We start from the raw sequence: 22871 nt of genomic DNA, 5'->3' as shown, positions 1-22871 counted from the left end.
GGGCTGGGGCTGGGGCTGGGGCAGGGGCAGGGGCAGGGGCAGGGGCAGGGGCTGGGGCTGGGGCTGGGGCAGGGGCAGGGGCAGGGGCTGGGGCTGGGGCTGGGGCAGGGGCAGGGGCTGGGGCTGGGGCAGGGGCAGGGGCAGGGGCTGGGGCTGGGGCTGGGGCTGGGGCAGGGGCTGGGGCAGGGGCAGGGGCAGGGGCTGGGGCTGGGGCTGGGGCTGGGGCAGGGGCAGGGGCAGGGGCTGGGGCTGGGGCTGGGGCTGGGGCAGGGGCTGCGGCTGGTGCTGCGGCTGGGGCTGGGGCTGGGGCAGGGGCAGGGGCAGGGGCTGGGGCTGGGGCACGGGCAGGGGCAGGGACAGGGGCAGGGGCTGGGGCAGGGACAGGGACAGGGGCTGGGGCAGGGACAGGGGCTGGGGCAGGGGCAGGGGCTGGGGCAGGGGCTGGGGCAGGGACAGGGGCAGGGGCAGGGGCAGGGGCTGGGGCAGGGGCTGGGGCAGGGGCAGGGGCTGGGGCAGGGGCTGGGGCAGGGGCTGGGGCTGGGGCAGGGACAGGGGCTGGGGCTGGGGCTGGGGCAGGGGCTGGGGCAGGGGCAGGGGCTGGGGCTGGGGCAGGGGCAGGGGCAGGGGCTGGGGCAGGGACAGGGACAGGGGCTGGGGCAGGGGCAGGGGCAGGGACAGGGGCTGGGGCAGGGGCAGGGGCAGGGGCTGGGGCAGGGGCTGGGGCTGGGGCAGGGGCTGGGGCAGGGGCTGGGGCAGGGGCAGGGGCTGGGGCTGGGGCAGGGACAGGGACAGGGACAGGGGCTGGGGCAGGGGCTGGGGCTGGGGCAGGGGCTGGGGCTGGGGCTGGGGCTGGCAGTTGCCCCCGGCACGGCTCTGCCCGGGAGCCCCCCCGCTCAGCTGAGACCGGGCACGGCTCGGCCGGGGCCCAGCCCGTGGCTCCCCCTGCGCGGGGCTGAGGGCACGGAGCCGGTGAGACCCCGCTCGGCGCAGCGGGGGTACGAGCGTTGCGCTCCCACCGCCCCAAGCCCGAGCCCTCCTGCTGCAGGAGGGGGCACAGCACCCCCTCGCCCCCCACGTGAGCAGGATGCCGGTCCCCGTGTTTGTTCCGCTGTTTATTTATCATACATTAAGGTCACAGACATTCCAGTTCTTTGATCCCTCAGAGCCACCCTGCGCAGGGCTGCACGCGGCAGAGGGCTGGTGCCCGCAGCCCCCCGTGCAGGGGCGAGGCGGCCGTCAGGCAGGGAGGGTGCGCGGGAGGCACGCGGGGCTGGGGTCTGTCCCGGCTGCAGTGTGAGGGACAGCGGGGCTGGCGAGGCTGCGGAGGTGCTGGATGGATGCCGGATGCTGTCCCGAGGCCACGGGACCCACGGGCATGCAGGGCCCGGCCCCGGCTGTGGCAGGGGCTGGCAGCAGTGCGGTCACCGGCAGGGCCACAGCAGGGCAGCACGGCCAAGCGGCTGCCCCGCGCCCCCCGCACCCCCCGCGCCCGTTCTGTCGTCATTGGTATAAGGCACGATCCCTGAAGAGCGCAGCGGCCGTCGGGCGCTGGCGAGTTTTGGCTGAGCGGAAGCAGGGGGTGCGGGGAGGTCGGGAAGCGGAGCAGCAGTGAGAGGAGGCAGAGTTCGGCCTGCGCGGGGCCAGCAGAGGAACGGGGGGGGCCAGAGGCACCAAAGAGGGGATGGTGCCTCGTGCTAAACCTGCGTCCGCCCCCCTTGCTGCTTGCAGGAGGGGCTGGGAGCAATGAGCCCTGGCACTGCGGCCCTGCACAGGCCCTGGCTGCAGGGTTATCACAAGCAGAAGGGGCCCCGCCAGCCCCTGCCCCTTCAGACTGCAGCCAGGCAGAGGCACAGGGCTGCTCCCCATCCGCCCCGGGACAAGGCCGTCCGGCCCCAGGGAGGTTGTGGGGGCAGAGCTGAGGGCCCCTTGCTGAGCCCGCCTCTCCAGCCAGCTCTGCGGGGAGGCAGGGGCAGACCTGGTGGCCAGTGGGAAGATGAAGAAGAAGAAAAAAAAAAAAGCAGAGTGCAGAGGGGATGAGGCCTAAGGAAATCCCAGAGGTAACGGAGATGCTGAGAACAGTGGGGAGTGAGGGAAGGGGAGCCTGGGACTGGCCGGCCACAGGCCCTGGCAAGGCACGGGAGTGGGGATGAGGGGAGTGGGAACAGCCCCGGCCCCAGACAGCGGGGAAGGGTTCTGGGATATCGGTGGTGACCTGCACGCTCACCCCCAGGGCGAGGCAGGGTCCAGCCCTCCCTCAGGTGACCACTTTGATCCCAAAGTATTTGCGCAGCTGTTCCAGGAAGACAAAGGTGAGGACGGTGTGAGGAACGAGCCGAATGGCAGCGGGAACGAAGCCCTGGAACGGGACAGTGAGAAAAGAGTCAGCACGTGCCTGGCCTCGGGCTTCCCTGTCGGGACCAAGGGTGCCCAGCAGCCCAACCCACGGGGAGCAGCACGAACTTGCAAGCATGGGGGAGAGGCTGGCTGGGCATGCAGCACGAGCCCCAAGCAGCCGGGGCCTTGGTGGCAGGCAAGAGGCTGCCGGAGCAGCAAGGGAGGCACCGCAGCCATCGCTGTGCACGCAGATCTCAGCAGCATGCATGAGCCCCTCTGCCCCCAAACACATCAGTGCTGGCATCACCACTACGTAGGCAGAATCTCGGTAGAAGCCAGGGTCAGATCCCACAGCCCCCGTTTCAGAAGGGGAATGGACGCTGCCTGGGGAAGATGAGCAGACAGGCTGTAACGGGGAAATGCCTGACTGGCCCCAGCTGGAAGAAACCTTGGATTTGAAACCCCACTTCAGGGGCCCTCCCAGGAGTGAGATGAGCACACGGGTGATTGCACCCGGCCCAGCACATCGGGCCCAAGAACCGACCAGTGTCTGCAATGGTCAACAAATGCTGGAGCATTGCTGCCAGGACCCACATTCCTGTTTGGGACCCGAACAAGAGCAACAGCAGAGCTGCTGCAAAACCCGGACCCAGGCAGCAAATCCAAGAGAGGCCACGGCTCGCAGTGCTCCAGGGCCAAGACAGGGCCTGGCGCAGGAAGCAGTCGGACTGCAGGTGGCAGAGCCCTGGGAAGCTCTGGCTCCAGAACCACTCTGAGCGCTAACTCTGCTCCCAGCCTCCCCACAGGCCGACCCACGCACCCCGGGGAGGTACCTTGTAGAAGGCGAGGGGCCCGAGCTTGGCAGTCTCCATGGCACAGTGGGTGACACCCTGGAGCGAGAGGAGAGGTGACGAGGTGCCCGGCAGCAGAGGCCGCCGCACCGAGGGGACGGGACCAGCAGCCAGGGGGGCAGGACAGGCACTCACCCGGTACTCGCCCTGGGAGTTCATGAGGCGCGTCTTGAGCACGTCCAGGGGCTGGCACAGGAATGTGGCGCATCCGCCCTGGGGAGAGGCGGCAGGGGGTCACCAGCTCCAGCCGGCAGAGGAGACCCAGCCGCTGGCTGCTGGCATGGCCCATGGGGAGAGGGCCAGGCCCGGAGCCTAGCCTGGGTCCAAGTCCGTGTTGGGAGCTGCACAGGAGCCTCAGCACCGAGCCCAACTTCATCAGAGTCCTGAAACGCAGCTCTGGCAGCCGTGCCCGGGGTCCTGAGCCCCGCTGCGGGCAAACCCAGTCCCAGCCCTGCCTCCCCTCCGCCCAGCCCTGCTCACAGCAATGAAGCTGGCCAGAAAGTGAGTGAAGATGTTGTCTGACAGCAACCCAGTCGTGAGAACCAGCTGCTTGGCTTGGTCATAACAGGAAAGCTGCAAAGACATAGTGTATTAGTGACGCGGCCCTCTCCTTGCTGTGCCAGGGTCTGCCCCCATCCCTCCCCCAGGCACCTGCTGCCTAGTAGAGCTGTCCTACCTGCCCAACAGTGACGAGGGCCCCTCGACTGGATGCCATCGTAGCTCCTGAGAACAGTTTCTTCAAGCCCTCTGTGGACAGACAGCGATCAGCACAGTCCTGGGACATTACTCATGCTCCCTTCCCCCCAGGGAGCCTCCTTCCCCGCGTAATCTGTCCCCTAAACCTCTCACGTGTTAAGTGCTGTTGTGTGTCGCAACAGCAAATACCCCGGACCCCCAAGAAAGGAGCCTCCTTCAGAACAGCGCCTTCTCCTCCCTGCTGCCGTTCATTCCCCCCCACCTGCTCCAGCTCCGTGCTTTGTACCAGCAGCTCCCGGCAGGTGGCCCCTCCACGCGGGCAGGCTGCCACGTCCTGCCCTGCCCGCGCCAGATGCCGGGGAGATGCTGGCCCTGCCCAGCCTCGGCTCACTGGCCCCGCTGGCCCTGTGGCCACCCTCTGTCCCCTCTCCCTCCCCACGCTGAGCGAGCGCCCACAGAGCGATGTGCCCGTGGGCCGCTCCTGCTTATGGAGGAGGCCCCGGGTGGCCCTCCCCCCCCCCCGGCTGGCACAGCCTCACCTTCCCGGAGGACGCGGTACATGCCATCCAGGGCATGGGAATAGCTGCAAGGGGCGAGAGGGGAAGGTGTCAGGGTCAGGGACTCCCAAAGCCTCCCATCTGCTGGCTCCCCGCAGCTCCCGACCGCCGCTGGTGCAGCGCTGCCTCCCCGTGGCTGCTGCGCCCCGCGACCCCCCCACATCCCCCCCCAGCCAGGCCCCCCAGCACAGCCCCCCGGACCCCAGGGCCCGCACCCCACTCACTTTCGCCGCAGGTGGGCCGGCTGCTTGACGTCGTTCTGCATCCTGCAAGGCAGAGCACGGGGGGCTGTGGGGGGGGTGACGCTGGGGGGGGCAGGCCCCCGCTCAGGGCTGCTGGGGGAGGCCCAGCGGAGGTCCCGCGGCGTCTCTGTCCCAAGGGACGAGAAACCTGCCCCAGGCCTGCGCCTCTCGGGGCCCCCTTGTGCCGGGCCCTGCGCGGGGCTGTCCCGCTGAAGGGCAGGAGCGGCATTCGGCCTGCCAGACACACACGTCTCCACTGGGACCAGGCCAGGGACCACGGGGGGGCTGGACAGGAGAGAAGCCCGGAACACGGGGAGCAGCCCAGCGTCCCAGCTGCAAGCCGGCAGCAAACGTCCCTCAGCAGCAGCACCGGAGACGCCGGCAGAACTGACCTGACGTTCACCATGTCTGCCGGGGTCCCCACAAAGCCGCCGGTGAAACCTGCGGCCAAAGGAGAGCTGGGGTCGGGGCTCCTCCGGCCGGAGGGAGCCAGGGCCGAGGGTCCCTCTTCCTCGCTCACCTCCCACTGCACCCAGGAGCACTTTTTGGTAGAAGGGGGGAGGCCCCTGGCTGCCCTGGCCCAAGCGGTCCCTCGCAGTCTCATAGATGGCAAAGCGAGTCAAGGAGTACGTCATCTGCAGGAGAGAACGAGCCGCCGCGTCCTGCTGGGCACCTGCCTGCCCCGGCGCCGCACTCGGGGCAGCCCAGGGGCTCTGGTGAGGCCGGGAGGGCAGCGCTGTGCTGTGCTGTGCCGGCCTCGGGGCACGGCGGCACTCACCTGCCGGCACAGCGAGGCGCTGAGCCCGTTGTACAGAGCCAGGAAGCCGTCGGTGCGGACCACGCGCAGCGCCATCCCCATCATGCGCATCTTCACCTCCTGCTGCGTCTGTAGGTGGACCTGGGGGAGAGCCTGGCAGTGTCAGCGCACCAGCCCCGCGCCAAGAGAGCCCGGCCCCCACGGGCTGGGCAGAAACGGGTGGGAGCCCCCCTGGGCAGCTTGGCGCAGCAGGCAGGGCAGCTCTCAGGGCAGCTCTCGGTGCTGGCCAGGGGAACTCAGCACCCACGCAGGAGCTTCCCTGCAAAGAGCACTAGCTCCAGGCTCCCCACGCCCAAGCAGTGCTTGGAACCTTTCCGGGCCCAGCCCAGAAGCACAGGGATAGAGACGCAGGAGAAGGCGGAGTGCTGAGGCACCTGCCGGCAGGCCCTCCCACACGGCCGCCCAGCTTGGGTGGCCTCAAGAACATGTCCTCAGACAAAGTCGTGGTGCCCAGCCGTCCAAGAAAAGCCCTGGACTGCACCAGCGAGGGGGAGGACCCAGGAGCACGTGAGCAAGTGAACAACCGGTGCAGGTTTGGTCGGAGGGAACCAGACAGGACTGCTGAACTCATGACCTCCTGCTGCCCTCCACGCTCGCCACGCAAGCCAGCAGGCCTCCAGAAATAGCTTCCTCCTCCTCCTCCCAGCCTCAGGAGAGGCACAGGCAGAAGACGGCCCCGCGGTGCTGCTCTGGGCTGCTGCCTGCCACCGCCAGCTGCAGCCCGGGCGCCCCAGCACTTCCCACCCCCAGCGGCGGGCGGAGAGCGGGACTGCCCCGGGGCTGGCTGCAGCAGAGCCCTGGTGCGCAGGAGCCGCGCTGGCCTCTGCCGGGGCACGTCCTGAACGCACCCACGAGCTCCGTGCTGCAGACATCGCATGTGGGTCAGAGGCCCCAGGAGACAAAACTAAAGCAAACGCAGGGCCCCTGGCGGGGGACCAGGCCCGGCTCCCATTACAGACACCCTGCTGCCACCGGGGCGTGGGACGCGCAGCGGGGCAGTGGGAGCGTGGCCTCCATCTCCTGCGCGTGCGGGGAAGGGGCCCTGCCTTCGAGCCTGGCCAGCGGGTTTGGGATCTCAGGGAGCAGAGCCGGCGGTGCGTCACGGAGCTGGGTGAGAGCTGCGGGCAGCCCGGGGCAGCGGGGCCCGGTGGGCAGGCAGGAGCCCCACGGTCACCGCCGCAGGGCAGGCAGGGGCCGCACGGTGCCAGCTGCGAGGACCCCAGAGGGGCGCGAGCGGCCCCTGACCGGGCTGGGTGGGGCCTCCGAGGGGCCAAGGTCCGCAGGCACCGAGAAGCGCCCTTGGCCCCCCGCCCGCCAGGCTCAGAGGTCTCCTCCGCACCTGGCACCGGCCCCGTGTCCTGGTCCAAAGGCGGCCCCCGCTCAGCGCCCAGGTGCGAACGCCCCGGGGCAGCCGGTGCCGGCCCGGGCTGCTCCCGGCCTCGGCCAAGGGGGAGCCCCGCGAGCGGACGCCAGGGGGACCCGGCCCGAGCCCCTCCGGGCGCCCCGGAGCCAGGCCTGCGGGGGCACCGGGGGGGCCGCCCGCCCCGACCCCGCGCGGGGCACGGCAGCGGGCAGCCCCGGCCCGGGTCCGGGTCCCGGCCGCGCCCGGCACCGGGGGGGCGGAGGTCGCGCAGCCCGGCGGGCCCCGGGGCCGCCGCCGCCCGGGACGGCCCAGCCCCAACGGGCCCGCCCGCGCCCCCCTGCAGCGACCCCGGGCCCAGGGGGCCCCGCAGCCGCGGCCCCGGCGGCCGTTCCGGACCCCCCCAGCAGCCGTTCCGCCGGGGGGCAGCCGTTCCCGGTCCCCCCCGGTAGCCCCCCCGCGCCCCCCGCCCCGTGCCCACCTTGAGCAGGTCGAGCGGGTGGGTGCAGCAGGCGGCGCCGCAGGACGCCAGCCCCCCGAAGTACCACCGGGACACCCGCCGCTCCGCCATCGGCGCCGCTCTGCGCGCCCCGCCCCGCGCCCGCCCACACCGGCGCCGCCGCCGCCCGCGCCAGGCCCCGCGCGGGGGGGGGGGGGGGGCGGTGTCGGGGGCCGGCCGCGGCCGCGCGGGGCCCGCCGGCGGGGAGCTAACGGGGACCGGGCGCTAACCGGGGCCGGGCTCTGCCGCGGGGCCGCCGCTCGCAATTAACCGGGGCTCGGCGCAGCTCCGCCGGGACCCGACCGCGCCGGTCCCACGCGGCTGGAGGCGCTGGGCCGGGAGCGCGGGGGGGCGGCGAGGAGGAGGAGGACGGGCGAGGAGGAGGAGGACGGGCGAGGAGGAGGAGGAGGACGGGCGAGGAGGAGGAGGAAGATGGGCGAGGAGGAGGACGACGGGCGAGGAGGAGGAGCGCGGGCGAGGAGGAGGAGGACGGGCGAGGAGGAGGAGGAAGATGGGCGAGGAGGAGGACGACGGGCGAGGAGGAGGAAGATGGGCGAGGAGGAGGACGACGGGCGAGGAGGAGGAGGAGGACGGGCGAGGAGGCAGGCTCCAGCGCTGCAGCACCGAGCAGCCAGGCACCACGGCGTGCTGCTGAGGGAGCAACGCACACGCGGGCAGCCCCCCTGCGCCAGCCCCCCTGCGCCAGCCCCGCTACCGCCCGCAGAGCCCGGGGGCAGCGGGGGCAGGCTGCTCTCCCACACATCACTGCTTCTCCAGGCTTTTTCCCACTGGACATTTATGAATGTAAAGTTCGTTGTGACGCTGGAACTAGACAGCGGCCCCGCCAAACCGTACACCATCCTTGCGCTGAACCCCGCTGGGTGAGCACTCCCACCACGCAGCCAGAGGACGTCTCACACTCAGAGATGTCCAGGACCCCGGCTCGGTCAGTGAGCGGTGCCCGGGGCAGGCAGCAGCGGCTAGGCTGCCCTCACGCTAGTCCCTCCGCGATCAGACGGGGCCCTCTACTCCAGAACCACAGTCCCTCCTGCTGCCTCCAGCGCTGCTTTGATCTTCTCCGCTTCCTCCTTGGACGCGTTAGCCTTGATCTCCTGCGGAAGGGACTCCACCAGCTTCTTTGCCTGTGAGAAGGGCAAAGTATGAGACTTGCGGCCGAGCTTTCGCTAACCAGATTAACAGATTTAAAGCCATGAGCCTGACCTCTGCGTAAGCGGACCAGAGAAACTCGCCTAATGCTCTGGAACCCAGACCTCTACTTGAACTACGCAGCACATCCTGCTGGAAGACTACAGCCATATAAAACCTTTTTCAGCGTGTAGTTGCCCACAAATTCCTGCGTGCCATGTGCATGACGCGTGCTGCGTTCCCAATGTGCAGCCCTGGTCTGCGAAGGTGCCTGGGACGCACGCAGAGCTGCCACGCCGTCATCCGCTAACGCGGCTACTGACCCGGACTTCTTCAGTGAGAATGTTTTGGTTTACGTATTTCTGCCAGCAGGAAGGAGAGGCTCTCTCAAGTTTTGTACGCAGCTGTGTTAGGGAAGTCAGAGAATCTGCGGTACTGAGTAGAAAAAGAGTCACGGTACAGACTGTGCTTGACAGCACGATTTGATGTTTTCAGGACATTATAGACAAAACTACTATGAAGTACCGCAGTAATTAAGACAATCCGACAAGTTCTGTAACTGACTTAAAAGGACTCCCTAGAATACTGTTTTGTTTTGATTTTTATTTTGTGCGTGTGTGTGTTGTTTTTTATAAACTGCAGTGAAAAAAGGCAACGGGGTACGGGAGGAAAAACGCCTGCTGCAGTCTGAGCGCTGTTGCTCTCACACCAAGCAGCAGCAACAAAACCTGGGGGGTTTCCACAGTGAGGAACCGCTGTCAGCTCTCCGCATGGCACCGCAGGAATGCAGAACTGCAGTCCTGGAAACTAACAGCTTGACCACTGCTGACAGAAAGGAGGTTTCATTGGCTTAGTTCACGTTGGGTGCATGTTGACAGGGGCAGAAAACGCTTTTTTTGGCAAGGGATGAGAAGGCGTAGCTGCGCAGGCAAAGCTCTGCAGCGTGGGTGTGCCTGCACTCACAAGAGCCCAGGGCAGTATCTGGAAAAGAGAGCCTGTTCTGCCTTGCTGCAACGAGGACACACAACACAATCGAGGTTATTCATGTAAGAGCCTTGCTGCCCAACACTTCAACTTTTGTTCTAAAGCAGCCTCAGTCCAAGGAAAGCAGCTTTTCACATCTCCAGGAAGGAACAGCAGCGCCCTAGCTGGACCCGCACAGTAACAGCCACTAGGCAGAGACAGGACATCTTCATCAGACATCTTCAAGCCCAGTCTGAGCAGAAGAGAATTCCAGAGGCAAAGGAGTGAGCTACGTGTGTGTTGGAGAGGCTTTGGACAAGATTTCAGGGGTGCAAGGAGGTGGGTCCAGCTCGCTCTGACTGCACACCTGTCACACTGAGCAGTCACTTCTACAGGACTGACTTACTGCAGTCACATCAAAATCTCTCAGCAGCACGCGATGTCCAAGGGCTTTACTAGCAACGCTGTCTTCCAAACCATTAACGATCTCACAGCCCAAAAAAAAGATCATTTTAAAACACCTCAAACCTGATGTAAAGCACCTCATGGGGATGACAATTCCTCGCTTACAGTAACAATTCCCCAGCTACGCTTTGAATACAACTTCCGAGGGCAGAACTAGCCTTCTGCAGTAGTTTTCGCGTGTCTTCAATCAAAATATCACGTTGGATAAATCACACTTGACAGAGATTACCAGCAATAACCTGCACCTACTAACCGTGTAGCTGTGTTAGAACTGTAACCAGATTGTTTTACAGGTTCCACACGCTAAGCCACGTTGACCGAGCATTAGTTCTTCAAACGGTTTTTAGTTATCTACTGGCTGTACCTGTCACAGGGCTTTGGCATTTTAATATTCGCTTGGGATGGATAATAGATAAACAACCGTCACGCTAACCAAGCTGATAGTCAGCTAACGATCCCAGCGAGCCAATGAAACTACCATCACCGTGACCAGATTTTCTGTTATTTCTTTTGTAATATATCATTAAAAATGGTTTGGAGGATGTTCTGCAAACCCTGATATTCTGGGTTGCGCATTAGATTTTTACAATGCTTAGCAATTGCTTCCTTGCAATTGAATAAACAGAAAGTGCTGCTATCATCCCCAAGATACGAAAGCATCATTCCGTACAGAATCGAAGCACATTAGATGCTTCCACAGTAACAAGTGAAAACTAGGGGAAGGCTGGCCAAACCCAGCTGCAGTGAGGAGTCCCAGCTACTCATAAGTTCTGCAGAAAAGCTCGAAGCAGCTCTCAGATTTGGAGAAAATGAGACTGGTGCAGAGAACTTTGAGCTCTGTGCTCCGACTCCCCTTTCTCATCTCACTTCTGCTAGGGGCTCAGCGCTTCACCATGCGGCAGCGCTGTGAGGGAACGGGCTCTTATGAGAAACACCGCACAGGCAGACGCCAGAGATTCCCGCTCCGTCTCGCCCTCTTTGCTCCGAGGTGCGCGCACAGCCCCCAGGCAGACCGTTCCCCTAAAGACGGAGAAACCCAGGGCCCCTTTCGAGCAGGGAAGCGAGAGCAGCTGCCTGCGATGTGCTCTGGAACCTGCCCGGGCCTGGGAGCGGGCCTGGGGCTGCAGGGGCGGTGCGGGCGGGCAGCGCCCTCCTCACCTGCACGAGGTTCACTCCGGGCACGAAGTTCTTCACCTCCTTGATCAGCTTCACCTTGTCAGCGGGCTTCAGCTCCGTCAGCCGCACGGAGAAGTGCATTTTCTCCTTCTTGCGCGGGATCTCCTCCTCCTCCTCCTCCTGGAAGCAGCCGCAGCTCGGTGAGGGCGCCCGGCCCCGGGCCCGCCTTCCACCGCCCCCCCTCCCGCCCCGGGACCCCAGGCCCCGGACCGGGCCCGTACCTGCGGAGCTGCCGGGGGCGGCACGAGGGCGGCCGCCGCCCCCGCGGGCATCACCCCCACGTCCGAGATCTTCAGCGTCTCCTGCGGGAAGGGCGGCGGCGTCACCGGGAGCAGGGCGGCGCCGCGGGCCCGGCCGGGCCGGAACCGGGCCGGAACCGAGCCGAGCCGCGCCGGTCCGCCCCGCGCCACCCACCTTGAGCAGCGCGTTGAGGTCGGCCACCTCGAGCAGCGTGAGCCCCGCGATGTCCCGCACCAGCTGCCGCACCTTGGGCGAGTACTCCTTGGCGGCCGTGTCCAGCGGCGCCCCGGCCAGCGCCTCGGAGCGCCGCGCGCGGCCCGTGCCCAGCGGCCTGGCGGCGCCCCAGCGCCAGGCGGGCGGCAGCGGCAGGCGCGGCGGCAGCGGCAGCGGCAGCGCCAGGCGGGCGGCGGGCAGCATGGCGGCCCAGAGGACACGGCGCGCCCTGCCCGCGCTCCCGGCGGCCCCCGCGCCGCGCCGGCCGCTCTAGGCCGCGGCGCCCCGCCTCGGTGGCGGGCCGGGGACGACGCTCTAGCCGCCGGTCCGCCAGCGCTCGCTGGTTCCGGCCCCGTGCGCCCCCGCCCGGCGGCGTCCCCCCGCCCGGTGCCCGCCCCCCCGCGGCGCAGCGCAGGCCGGGTCGTTCCGCACACTTTATTGGCGCCGTTGCGGCTCCGTCGCCTCCGGCGGGGACCGAGCGCGGGAACCGGGGGGGGGGGGAGAGGACGGGGGGGGAAGGGGGAGCCCGGCGCCGGGCAGCGCCGCTCGCCTGCCCCGGGGGAGGCCGGGCCCGGGGGGCGCAGCGGGACCGGGGCCGCCCCCGGCCCGCGCGGAGCTGGGGGGGGGGGCCCGGGGCGGGGGGAGGCGGCGGGGCCGGGGGGGCGCCGCCCTCCTGCGGGGCCCGGCGGGCGGGGGGGGGCTGGGGGACGGGCGGGAGGAGCCGCGGCCCGGGGCGGCTGTGCAGAGCCGTAGCGTTACAGGGACGGGGCGGCCCCGGTCAGTCGAAGGAGATGAGCTGCGCCTCGCCGCTGCCCGGGGGCTGCTGCACCGGGGCCGCCGCTGGCTGCGGCTGCTGCTGCTGGGGGGGGCCCCCTCCGGCGGGCGGCACCTGCGGAGAGGAGGCAGCGCCGTCAGGGAACGCGCCCGAGCCCCCAGCGCCCCGCGGCCGGCGGCACTCACCTGCTGGTAGAGGGGCTGCTGCCCCGGCAGGTAGGGCTGCTGCGGGGGCAGGCCGCTCAGCGCCGCGTCCTGCCCCGGCAGGGCTGACATGAGGCCCTGCGGGGAGGGGAGGGAGGTCGGAGTGGCTCCTGGACTCACGGCACCCAGCGCCACAGCGGGGGAGACGGCCCGAAGCAGGCAGCCTCCCTAAGCCTCGTCCACGCGCGAGCCTGCCGATCCCTCCCCAGGCCTTCCCCTTCCCTGCCCCCAGCAGCGTAGCCCAGGAAGGCTCCGCTGGCTGTAGCCCACCCCACAGCAGCCAGAGCCTTGCCCCTCCCCGGCCCACGGGTGCTCACCTGCATGCCGTAGGGCTGGTAGCCCATGGAGACCGACTGGCTGCCCATGTAGCCGCCCATCGCGCCTGACTGGGGGGCCTGCGAGATGGCAGGGATGCTCTGTGACTGCGACGCTGCATTCTGGGGAGGGAAGGCTGCTGGTGAGAGGTGGTGCAGGCAGCTTTGGCTCACCTCAAACTGCCCAGGAGCTCCAGGACCAGTAGGGCTCTCCCCTGGAACCGGGGCATGCTTTCCCTCTGCACGGTGGGGAGTCCAGAACTGGGTCTGCTCTGGGCCTTTTCCCAGAGGGGAAGCAGCAGTTCCAGATATGGGACCAAAGAGCTTCTCCCTCCCACTCGAGAACCCGCCCCCGAAGTCAGATCGCCTGCAGCAGCCCCACAGAACTCCCCGGCCCTGCCCCAGCTGGCCACAAGCTGCTCTGCAGTGGCTGCCTTCACTTGCCTGGTAGCCCTGCGTTGGAGTGGGTTGGTAGGACGAGTACGCTGGGGTTGTGGTGGGCACCGCCTGGCCCTGCTGAGCCGCCTGCCCACTGCCGGCCCCCGCCTGGTACATGTAGGCGTTCACCATGTTGGGATCTGGAGCGGAGAGAGCAGAGACTGAAGCAACTGCCTTGCATTTGGCTTCCGCCCACGCTGGATCCAGCTCGCTCGCGTACCTGTCCCTGTGACGGGCATTGCTGTGTACGCCCCCGTGCCCCCCTGCGCTGCCTGGTTCATGTACACGGTGTGCATGGGAGAGCCCTCCACAGAGCCCGCTGGGCTGAAGGTGCCGGGGAAGCTGGTGGGCCCAGAGGGCTGGTAGATCACCCCGCTGGCTGCTGGCATGGCCTGGAGCTGGTGAGGGAAGAGAAGCAAGCTTTTCTGCCAGGTCCCGGGGGACGTGGCCTGAGGTCTGTGACCCAGCAGCCTTACTTGGGCATAAGGCAGCGAGAAGGCTGGCATCTGGGCTCTCATCTGGATGGTCTGCTTCTGCTGCTCCAGGCGCATCTGCCTCTCCTTCTCCTGCTCCTGCAGGCGCTGGATGGCCAACTGACGCTGCATCTCCAGGTACTCCTGTGGCAACAACGCTGCGATAGCCAGGAGCCAGGATGTGGCAGCATCCCCTCCCGCCACGACAGCTCTCCTCGCCAAACCCGGGCTGGCCTACGGTGCCAGCAGGAGCACAGGCAGGGCTGCTGGCTGACGTGGCCCTGGATCCCTGGAAGTGCTCCCCGCCTCACCTGCTTTTTCTGTCTCATGATCTCCAGCTTCTGGGCCAGCTGGATCTGGCGCTGGCGCTCTGCCTCCTCTGCTGCACGCCGCAGCTTCTCCCGATGCTCCTCCCGCAGCGCGTTCAGGGCCCCACGCGCGTCCCGGATCTGGGCCAGTTTGTCCTGCAGGCCTTCGTAATACACTGCGGGGGGAGAGGCAGCCTCAGGGACCCTTCTCAAGGCAGAGCACTCGGACAGTCCCTACACGCCGCTCTGGCTTCTCTCCAGACAGGCTGCGCCACGGGAATGCCAAACACTGGCTCTGGGGGACGCCCTGGCAGGCGCCCGCCCCTCCCCAGGACCCCCAGCCCGCAGCAGGGCCGCTCCCACGTACGCCTGCGCTCATCCAGCTGGTTGAGCAGCTCCAGCAGCTGGGGGTGCATGTTGTTGATGGACTGGAAGAGGGACAGCACAGCAGAGTCGTTGGTGATGCTGCGGCCTCGCATGTGGTTGCTCTTCATGCGGTTGACAAACGTGGTGACCGCGTTCTGCAGCGCCTTCAGGAACTGCTCGTGGTTCTCCTCCGACTCGCCGTTCTGGTACTGCTGCTGGGAGGACAGGACGGCCGGTCAGCCTCCGCTCACCCGAGCCAAGGGCCAGCAGCAGCCCCGCAGAGCTGCACACGGGGGCTGCGTGGACAGGTCAGGCACTGCTCGCCCATCCCAAGCTGCAGGACGGCCCCAGGCCGCCTCTTACCTCGACGACACCGAGCGGGGTGGGGGGGGCTTCCCCCGGCTGAGCGGCTGGCTCTGTGAGGGACAGAGGGGCCGACGGGGTCGGGCTCTTGCGAACCTCCTCTTGTTTCTTCTCCCAGTAGTTGCGGTTCAGGTACCGAGCCAGCTGCCAGGAAGAGAGGGAAGATGAGCACCGCAGCCACGCTGGGAGCAGCCCCGTGCCACAGTGCTGCGTCCTCACCTCAGGGTCAATGTCCTCAGCCAGGGGAGCAGAGGAACTCTGTGAAGAAACGAACAGGGAATCCAGTTTAGAGAAACAAGAAAACTGCAGCTCCCACACAGCTGTCTTGTCCAGGCCTGGCTCTGGCACAGCCACCGGGGCTGAGCACCAGCACTGAGAGGGGGACAGCCACCTCCTTCAGCCAGACACAGACTGCGGCTGCTGGAAGCAGCAACCTGAGCCTCATGCCAGCAACAGAGGCACCTACGTGCCAGCTGAGCACAGACCTTCTGGCCAAAAAGCACACTAGCACTGTGAGAAAACAAGGGATCGAAGGGGGCAAAGTTTTTCTCAGAACAGGGAGCCAATCTGACCCAAGCAGGGCAGAGCTGGGCTGGGGAACTGGCCTGTGCCCGGCCACTTCATGCTCAGGAGCCCCTGTGAACGTACCACAGGTGGGGAATAGAGCGTGCCCGCCGGCGGAGCTGACGATGTGACGGGTGTGGGCTCAGCCTTCGGGTACATGGAGTAGGTTGTCTTCTGCCTCTGCAAAGGAGAAAAGAAATCAACTCAGGGACTGTCCAGACTCCTCTGAATCAACCAGCCAGCAACAAGCTGGGCACAGCGGGTGGGTGCGGCATCTCGTGGTGGCTAGGTACAGTTGGCAGACCCGGTCTCATGCTTTGTACAATCCACGCAGGCTGCGTGGCAAAAAAAACAGTCCCAGATGCCAAGCAGTGTACAAACCATCCTCTCCTTCTCCTCGGCCTCTGACTGAGACAAGGCAATGGCTAGCTGGAGCTCTTCCTCCTCTTGCAGAGCTGTCTCATCACGCTTCGGGGGCAGCTGCAAGCAGAAAGATGAGGAGGCAGTCACTAAAGGGATCAACGAGCAGGCCGGCATCACTAAGTCACCCAGAGGGCAGCCACTCACCTGGGACTGCTGAGAGAGAGGGCTGGTCAGGTACTCGGGGGGCAGTTCAGAGGTTGCAGCAGCTTTACCCTCAGCTTTCCTGCGGTCAGAAAGAGGCGTCAGCGCAGACAGTGCTCTCTCCTCAGCAGTGGAGCCCCAGCTCTGCACAACACTACAGCTTTAAAGCCCATTCCCAGGAAGGAACAGAACCCAGCCAGCCTACACAACTCGGGAAACCCTTACGCTAATCTTCAGAGAGGTGGCTCCATGCCAAGTTTCTCCCCTCACAGACCCAGCAGTTGCAAACAAGGAAAGATGCCACAAAGGGTACTGACTTGTTGAGATGCTCGTAACAGGGCTCACAGACTCTCACTTCCTTCTCAATCCCGAACTTGGGGATGGTGGAATACTTGGAGGAGCATTTGCCACAGAAAATCTGCCCACAGGCCCTGCAATGATGCTGCAAAGAATGGGAGACGTCAGTGTGGTAGCAAGATGCTTCTTCACCATTAGATGATATCCCTCAAACGGCCCTGACACTTCCCTGGCAGTGGCTGGGGAGCAGTCACCCAGACGCACTTCCACACGGGCTCAGGGAGTCCTGCACAGGACCGGGGAACCCAGAAGGGAGGAGCAGCACCCACCTTCCGTGTCACAACCCCAAACTGCACTCGGCATCTGTGACACTCTTCAGCATCTACCCAGTCTGGAGCCTGGCGGGGTTAAGGAAACTTGTGTAAGGCAAGGAGCGAGGCCTCAAGGACGGCGTCTTCACGGAGCCTTTCAGGAGCTCCTGCGGCTAACCCAGACTGTCGTGAGTGGGGGAGGCAGGAAGCATTTGCAGCTCAACAGGAAACATTCGTCCTCGCAAGTGATCACCTCTCACCTTACTAGACTGCGATGCTTTCCCTGTCAGCTAGAGTTCCTATGAACACATCTGTACGGCAATTTCTGCAGCACCACTCTGCTACCATGTTCAGATGCCCACGCTGCTGGAAGGCCACCAAGCAGGGCCACTCTGGGAGGCGCTTAGCAAGGTGAGACTAATGTCCCGTCCTGGCCAATTCTCCCCTCCCTCTGGTAATTTTAGGCTAAGCCGCTGCACACCAACCCAGAACTGCCCGTATGACAGCAGGGAGCAAGCAAGCAACGCACACAGCAAGGTCTCTGATGTGAGCGAAATGGAGGAAAGCAAGAACTGAAGGTTTAGTAGCCCAAGGGATACAACAGCAAGGCCTGTCCCACAGCACCAGCTCCCTCCCCGTCGGCAGAGCTCACTCACCCTTTCCGCAGCGAACATGGCATCGCTCTCTTTGAACTCCGGGAACACATGACCTGTGGGAGAAGGGACAGCATTCTCCTGTGAAAGGCTTCTGCACAGGGAGGCTGTGGTGCCAAGACTCAGCCTAGTGCTGCAGGTCCCAGCCATACACACCAAAAACAGCTCAGCATTTCTACCCTGACCGTTACGTTATTTTGATAAGAGCAACAGCAATCTTCCTCCTGCAGGAGGCCAGGTGGCATTGCCTGCACAGTGCTTACTGCTCCAAAAGAGCTAAGAACTGCTCAAAAATATGCTGAGAAAAAGCTCAGCATTGTAAATCCAGATTTCACTAGTACCTAGCAGGGACCCAAAACCCATTTTTTCCTCCAGCAAGGCTCCTCCAGAGCAGAGCCACTTGGCCAACTGTCCACCCACCTTTGCCCCGGTTTCCTCACCTTCAACCTTCATTATCTGATAGGTGTCCTGCACCACCTTGTACTTAGGCTCGTTGCGGAAGGCATGAGCCCAGGCCTGGATAAGGTTCAGGATCTTACTGCGCACACTTGCTTCCACTTGCCTCTGCGTGGGAAAAAAAAAAAAAGTCTGAGAAAAAGACCCTGAAGCCCATAGGACGTTACAAATCCCCCAAACAGGAGCCAGAAATACCATTCGTAGGGAGAGAGACTTTAGAATACTCGTGCAAGGTAAGAGCTGTCAGAAAACTGCAAGCAGGACAATCTACAGCAAGGACTACATCCTCCTTCAGCTTCCCCGCTTCCCTGCTCCAGCACAAACAGGAGGCTGTCCTTCAGAGCAGCACAGATCAGCTCGAGAAGGTGTGCAGTCACGATGCTTTTGGAACACGTCCACGGAGACTCACACGGTTACTCCCCAGGGCAGGCACGAGCACTGGCCTGCCAGCACTCTTGTTTACCTCCTCACAAGAGCTGCTCATCCGCACTCCACAAACTGCAAGAGCGACAGCTGCCCGGGACAGCACCATCGTCTCACCCCAGTTCTGACCGGGCACCACAGACACAGCCGGAAGGTGTCTGGAGGCTGCTGGTACCCAGCTGCCAGCAGCTCCGGCTCAGAGACTCCTGTGCGGGAATACCCAGAACTACCTCGAGATATGATGCAATCGGGACAGCTGGGAAGCCTGCCCTTTGGAGGCGAGGGACGGCTGTATCACAGTTCAGGAAGCCAGAGGAAACTTGGCAAGCCCGTTCCTATCCCAGCTCCAGGAGCAGCCCTGCCATCAGCTGACCGAGTCATCGCCGCCTCACATGACCGGTTGCTCCAGAAGTCCCCCAGGAAGCAGAGATTGTCAAGCTCCCGTTTCATCCGAGAGCTCAGCACACAGTGTGACCTAGTGACAATTCCTGAAGCTCCAGACTTCTAGGAGTTTTGGCAAAACCCCGCATTCCACAAATGGCACAGCCCTGAGCCTCATCAGAACTAACACCATTTTAAACAGCATGAGGCATTCACAGGCAGCAAATTTCCGAGTGTAGGATGACAGCGGGTCTGCGACAGTTACGAAACTGCTGAGGCGGACAAGGACTGGAGAATCACAAAATCTCTTGATCTGATCCTATCTGATCCCCTCAGTGCCCAGAGTGGCTGTACTACAACACCTGCCCTTCACATTGCAGCAGCATTCCCATTTCATCAGGAGAGACCGTACGAAGACTGAGTCAGCCCCTAACAGGAAGTTCACGGAGGAGACACGCTGCTACAGTGCGTGAGGTGGCAGGACCAGCACAGCTCACTCCACAAATAGCTGGGTCATCTACTTGTCTATTTTTGGCAGAAGACAGGGACTATAAGGAAGTAACAGCATTACTGTAACAACCTCTTGTCTGTGAATTACTGTTCTCAGGACTGGAAACTGAAGACTCGAGTTCTTATTTACCCTTCACTTGTGGAAGTCTCAAGTCCTAGGACACGAGGAGCTCCTGCAGGCACCACGTTGTACCAAACTGACAAGCGATACAGGTCTGCAACCTGAAAAGCTCCTCAGGCCAGTTCCACAGGCCAATGAAATTGTCGTAGTAAAGAGGAAGCTTCTGTCAGTTTCACCTCGCTACTCACCTTCTTGCGTGTCTTACACTGGACTACAGGAATGGTATTCACCTACCGGTGCTCAGATCCTTGGTGAAACTCTCTGACAGTTGTTTGTTTTTGTGGTCTCTGGCCAAGCAAAGCTCTGCACCCATGATCACCTATCATGAAACGGTCTATGCCTTTACAGCATATTCCTTCCCCACTTCATGGTATAGCCAAACATTATCTTTGCTCTCATGACATCTTCTCTCCCCAGCAGACGCTCTTCAGCTCTCTACACTCAGCTCTTCATATTAAACAATACAGAGTTGCTCCTCTCTGAGAGAGATTTCCAAGTCTCTGTTCCTTATACACGGGGAATGAAACAGAGAACATGTACATTTTCTCCTTTCGTTGCCTTACAACCTCATTCAAAAACTGAAGTAAAACAAGTTAAGTTTACCTTGAGTATTTCCTTCAGCTCCTCCATAGTCTGTTTATTAGCTACTTCATCATGGACTGTTTGGCCACAGTTTTTAACTACAGACTCCATGACCTGCGAGGGCAAAGGACAGCGTTAGCCTGCCACTTTCTTCCTTCTCTGTGGCCTACAGAGACTAAACAGAAGAGCAAAGGAGCGGTGTTTCAGCAACCGTTACGGGTTATTGCAGCAGGTAAGCTAAGGAGGGGGCACTATTCGAATAATGATTAAAGTACAGGAAGCGTCAGTCAAGCCAGAGAAACGCACACCACAAGGCTAAAGCACAAGCTATACTTCAGCTTCACGGTGGCCTTTGTACCTCTACTATTTAAACACACAGAGGCAAGCAAACAGACCCCCACAGAAAGCATCTTGAGTTCTGGCTTGGCCTGTTTCTAGCTCTGAGGTTGAATTCAAGAATGAAACATCACAGTCCGTCAATCAGTCACGAAGCCTCTGCGCTAGAGGCGGGAGGCAACTCCACGTCACGCCCTGATGCTGCTGGGCAGGGCAGAGGGAACGCTGCGCAGGCTGCAGCCCAGAAGGCAGGCTTGGAAAAGATGTGAGGTTCTGGCCCGTGAAACGGGCCCCTACAGGGCTGGAGGTTCGGGCTGAAGTTACCTCAAGTGCATAGAGCGCCACGTGGGGATTCTTGTCGTTGACTTTCTTCTTGATAGCGTTGACTGCATATTTTGCTCTGGATGAAGAGAGTACGCGTTCCTGGGTAAGGACGAAGTCTGCAAGGGTACTCCAGCTGCCCCTGATAACCCGCTAACCCCCCACTAACAAAAGGTACAGCCAGCTCGCAGTACGCCCAACTCCCCCAGTGCGAACCGGCACGAGGAGGCACGAACACGCTCGAGCTTGAGCTTCTCTACAGGTTTCAGGCCAGATACAGCCTGCAGCTACTAAGGCCAGGAAGAGCACCGCGGAGCGTCAGGGTGCGTCGCCTTCTAACGCTTTTCTGAAACCGGACAGCAAGAGACCCCCTGCTGCGGGGTGAGCCCGCGAGGCCCCTCAGCGTCACCGTACGCGCACGCCAGCCCCGTGCCCAGGGCTGGGGCCGCGGCGCGGCGGGCACTCACTGCGTGTCTCCCTGGCGGATCATGTCGCAGATCTGCAGGATGGATTCCCAGTCCGTCTCCAGCAGCAGCTGGCTCGTCGCCTTGTCTGCAAGGGAGCGGCGCCCGTCAGCCTGCCCCGAGCGCCCCGCGGCCGCCGCCCCGCCAAACCCGGGGTCCGCCCGGCCCCCCCGGTCCCTCCGGCCCCCGCCGCGCCCCTCCCCGCCGCCACCGGCCGCAGCCCGGGCCCGCCGCGGTCACCGGGGCCGAGCCCCGCGGGGCCGCCCGGCCCCTACCCAGGAGCCGCTCGAAGGTGCCGCCGCCGCGCCCCATCGCGTCCCCCGCCGCCGCCGCCGGTCCGGTCCGCCCCGCCCCGCCGCCAGCCCGCGGCCGCTTCCGCTTCCGCCTTCCGCTTCTTCCGCCTTCCGGCGGGGCGGGCGGAGCCGCTTCCGGCGGGGCGAGGCGGGGCGGGGCGGCGATGGCGGCGGCGGCGGGGCGGCGCGGGGGCGGCTGCCTGCTGCTGGGCGCCGCGGGCGTCGGCAAGAGCCTGCTGGGGAAGCGGCTCCGCCATATCCGCGCGGGGCGGGGCGGGGCGGGGGTACCGGGGGCGCCGGGGGGCGCCGGGGGGGTCCCGGTCCGGTGGCGCGCCCTCCCCGCCCCTCCGTGCCCGTCCTTAACGCGCCGGCACAGCTGAGCTCCCGGGACGGGGCCGAGGAGCTGGGCGAGCCCCCGGCCACGCTGCCCACGGTAGGTCGGGGCGGGCCGCGCCGGGTCCCGGCTCCGTTCGGGTTCGGTCCCGGCCCGACCCCGCCGCGTCCCGCTCCCGCAGGTGGGCACCAACCTGACGGAGCTGCCGCTGCCGCCGAAGGTGACGGTGCGGGAGCTGGGCGGCTGCATGGGCCCCATCTGGCCCAGCTACTACGGGGAGTGCGGCGCCGTGATGGTGAGCCCCGGCCCGAGGGGCGCGGCGGTGCCCGGGGCTCCCGGCCCCGACCCGGCCCCGCGAGGGGCGCCCCGGGACGCCCCCACGGAGCCGCCCCTTCCCTCTGCAGTTCGTGATCGACGCCGCCGACCCCACCCAGGTGTCCTCGTCCTGCGTCCAGCTGCTGGCCCTGCTGTCCGCCGAGCAGCTCGCCGCCGTGCCCGTGCTGGTCCTCTTCAACAAGACGTAAAGAGGGGCGCCGGGGAGGGGCGAGGAGCTCCCGTGGCTCTCCCGAAGGGCGATGCCCCGGGAAGCCGCCCGGCTCCGCGGGGTGGCGGCGGTGCCGTGCCGCAGCCTTCGGGCCGGCTCTGCGGGGCTCTGGGGGCGCAGGACCGGAGGGTGGTGGCCAACACGGTGCCCCCTCTGGATGCAGTGACCTGCCCTGCTACATGTCGCTGGTGGAGATGAAGTCGCTGTTCCGCATGCAAGACATCGTCTCCTGCGCTACGCAGCCCATCACGATTCTGGAGGCCAGCGCGCGCGACGGCACCGGGCTGGCTGACGTCCTGCAGTGGCTGAAGGACACCTTCAGGGACCCCAGCTGAGCTGCCCTGCCCTGCCCCGCGCGGGGCTTGGGCAGTGCCCCGGGCTGGTGGCAGGGGGCAGCTCTTTAGGACTTCACAGTAAAACTGCGAAACTTCCACCTCCTTGTCCGGACTTCCCTGTGCTGGGTGGAAAGCCTGGCCTCTCAGGGAGGGGGTGAGCAGGAGTCTCAGGCCGTGCTCCTGCAGCAAGCCGTCCTTAGCCACGTCTGCAGCAGAGCTCTGCCTCTGAGCTCTCCTGCCTGGAGCCCTGCGGCACTTCTGCGGGGCTGCCTCGAGGCCTGCTCTTCTTTCGGACGCCGGGGCAAGCTGCCCCTTCCTCCTGCCTGCTCCAGGCTTTGAGCCCCTGTGAGCAAAGCCCGGCCGAGGGCGTGCTGCGTGCGCAGGCCCTGCTGGCCGCTTGCGTCACGAGGAAGATGCAGCTCCTGTGCCCGAGAGCCGAACAGTCTGGATCTACACAAAGGTGAAAGGAGGGGGCTTCTCAAATGAATAGTCTCTGTTGCAAATCATCGGGTACGTGACTGAAAATCACATACACATCTTTATTTACACAGATTAAAAGCAGAGCCCTGTGCTGCTGAGTCTA

At 64.6% G+C, this 22871-nt stretch overlaps 4 protein-coding genes across 8 annotated transcripts; 1 reads left to right on the top strand and 3 right to left on the bottom strand.

Annotated features, from left to right (window-relative positions):
* Positions 1-1097: 1097 nt before the first annotated feature.
* On the bottom strand, positions 1098-7492 carry SLC25A10 (solute carrier family 25 member 10). 3 transcript variants are annotated; one of them, XM_040530728.1, is made up of 12 exons: positions 7339-7492; positions 5459-5578; positions 5201-5315; positions 5073-5121; positions 4663-4704; positions 4421-4464; positions 3862-3932; positions 3666-3758; positions 3321-3398; positions 3168-3224; positions 2642-2718; positions 2213-2356 (listed from the first exon to the last, which is right to left on the bottom strand). In XM_040530728.1, the coding sequence occupies exons 1-11, from the start codon at positions 7426-7428 to the stop codon at positions 2644-2646; spliced, it is 834 nt and encodes a 277-aa protein (XP_040386662.1). In that variant the 5' UTR covers positions 7429-7492; the 3' UTR covers positions 2213-2356; positions 2642-2643. The 3 variants fall into 3 exon arrangements, with proteins under 3 accessions (XP_040386660.1, XP_040386659.1, XP_040386662.1); XM_040530726.1 differs by lacking the exon at positions 2642-2718 and having other exon boundaries at positions 1098-2356; XM_040530725.1 differs by lacking the exon at positions 2642-2718 and having other exon boundaries at positions 1098-2356; positions 3168-3398.
* A 643-nt stretch (positions 7493-8135) lies between these two features.
* Positions 8136-11783, bottom strand: MRPL12 (mitochondrial ribosomal protein L12). Of its 2 annotated transcripts, none has more exons than XM_040530723.1 (4): positions 11521-11783; positions 11328-11408; positions 11089-11226; positions 8136-8498 (listed from the first exon to the last, which is right to left on the bottom strand). In XM_040530723.1, exons 1-4 carry the CDS (start codon positions 11761-11763, stop codon positions 8382-8384), a joined length of 579 nt encoding a protein of 192 aa, XP_040386657.1. In that variant the 5' UTR covers positions 11764-11783; the 3' UTR covers positions 8136-8381. The 2 variants fall into 2 exon arrangements, with proteins under 2 accessions (XP_040386657.1, XP_040386658.1); XM_040530724.1 differs by having other exon boundaries at positions 11089-11223.
* Positions 11784-12238: 455 nt separating this feature from the next.
* On the bottom strand, positions 12239-21197 carry HGS (hepatocyte growth factor-regulated tyrosine kinase substrate). 2 transcript variants are annotated; one of them, XM_040530707.1, is made up of 21 exons: positions 21058-21197; positions 20786-20870; positions 20322-20397; positions 19683-19775; positions 17629-17752; positions 17192-17244; positions 16554-16622; positions 16245-16369; positions 15931-16009; positions 15745-15843; positions 15448-15543; positions 15019-15057; positions 14800-14943; positions 14438-14648; positions 14074-14246; positions 13766-13906; positions 13510-13687; positions 13296-13429; positions 12855-12974; positions 12520-12615; positions 12239-12448 (listed from the first exon to the last, which is right to left on the bottom strand). In XM_040530707.1, the coding sequence occupies exons 1-21, from the start codon at positions 21092-21094 to the stop codon at positions 12338-12340; spliced, it is 2283 nt and encodes a 760-aa protein (XP_040386641.1). In that variant the 5' UTR covers positions 21095-21197; the 3' UTR covers positions 12239-12337. The 2 variants fall into 2 exon arrangements, with proteins under 2 accessions (XP_040386641.1, XP_040386642.1); XM_040530708.1 differs by having other exon boundaries at positions 12240-12448; positions 14438-14651.
* A 14-nt stretch (positions 21198-21211) lies between these two features.
* Positions 21212-22386, top strand: ARL16 (ADP ribosylation factor like GTPase 16). Its single transcript, XM_040530722.1, has 5 exons — positions 21212-21330; positions 21450-21508; positions 21591-21704; positions 21814-21929; positions 22117-22386. Exons 1-5 carry the CDS (start codon positions 21240-21242, stop codon positions 22286-22288), a joined length of 552 nt encoding a protein of 183 aa, XP_040386656.1. The 5' UTR covers positions 21212-21239; the 3' UTR covers positions 22289-22386.
* The last annotated feature ends 485 nt before the right edge of the window (positions 22387-22871 follow it).

Source organism: Cygnus olor, chromosome 18 (genome assembly GCF_009769625.2).
Source record: "Cygnus olor isolate bCygOlo1 chromosome 18, bCygOlo1.pri.v2, whole genome shotgun sequence".
NCBI lineage: Eukaryota > Metazoa > Chordata > Aves > Anseriformes > Anatidae > Cygnus > Cygnus olor.
Note: the sequence above shows the minus strand (reverse complement) of the source record. Positions and strands in the feature narration are given on the sequence as shown.

Coding starts and splice junctions, on each gene's coding strand:
- SLC25A10 (XM_040530725.1), bottom strand. CDS start 7,428: ATGGCGGAGCGGCGGGTGTCCCGGTGGTACTTCGGGGGGCTGGCGTCC. Junction 3,759..3,861: donor CCCTCGTCACTGTTGGGCAG/GTAGGACAGCTC, acceptor ATGTCTTTGCAG/CTTTCCTGTTATGACCAAGC. Junction 3,399..3,665: donor TTCTGGCCAGCTTCATTGCT/GTGAGCAGGGCT, acceptor GCCTCTCCCCAG/GGCGGATGCGCCACATTCCT.
- MRPL12 (XM_040530723.1), bottom strand. CDS start 11,763: ATGCTGCCCGCCGCCCGCCTGGCGCTGCCGCTGCCGCTGCCGCCGCGC. Junction 11,409..11,520: donor ACCTCAACGCGCTGCTCAAG/GTGGGTGGCGCG, acceptor CCCTTCCCGCAG/GAGACGCTGAAGATCTCGGA. Junction 8,499..11,088: donor CCGGAGTGAACCTCGTGCAG/GTGAGGAGGGCG, acceptor CCCTTCTCACAG/GCAAAGAAGCTGGTGGAGTC.
- HGS (XM_040530708.1), bottom strand. CDS start 21,094: ATGGGGCGCGGCGGCGGCACCTTCGAGCGGCTCCTGG. Junction 16,370..16,553: donor TTGGGGTTGTGACACGGAAG/GTGGGTGCTGCT, acceptor CATTCTTTGCAG/CATCATTGCAGGGCCTGTGG. Junction 12,975..13,295: donor CTCCAACGCAGGGCTACCAG/GCAAGTGAAGGC, acceptor TTCCCTCCCCAG/AATGCAGCGTCGCAGTCACA.
- ARL16 (XM_040530722.1), top strand. CDS start 21,240: ATGGCGGCGGCGGCGGGGCGGCGCGGGGGCGGCTGCCTGCTGCTGGGC. Junction 21,331..21,449: donor GCTGGGGAAGCGGCTCCGCC/ATATCCGCGCGG, acceptor ACGCGCCGGCAC/AGCTGAGCTCCCGGGACGGG. Junction 21,930..22,116: donor CTGGTCCTCTTCAACAAGAC/GTAAAGAGGGGC, acceptor CTCTGGATGCAG/TGACCTGCCCTGCTACATGT.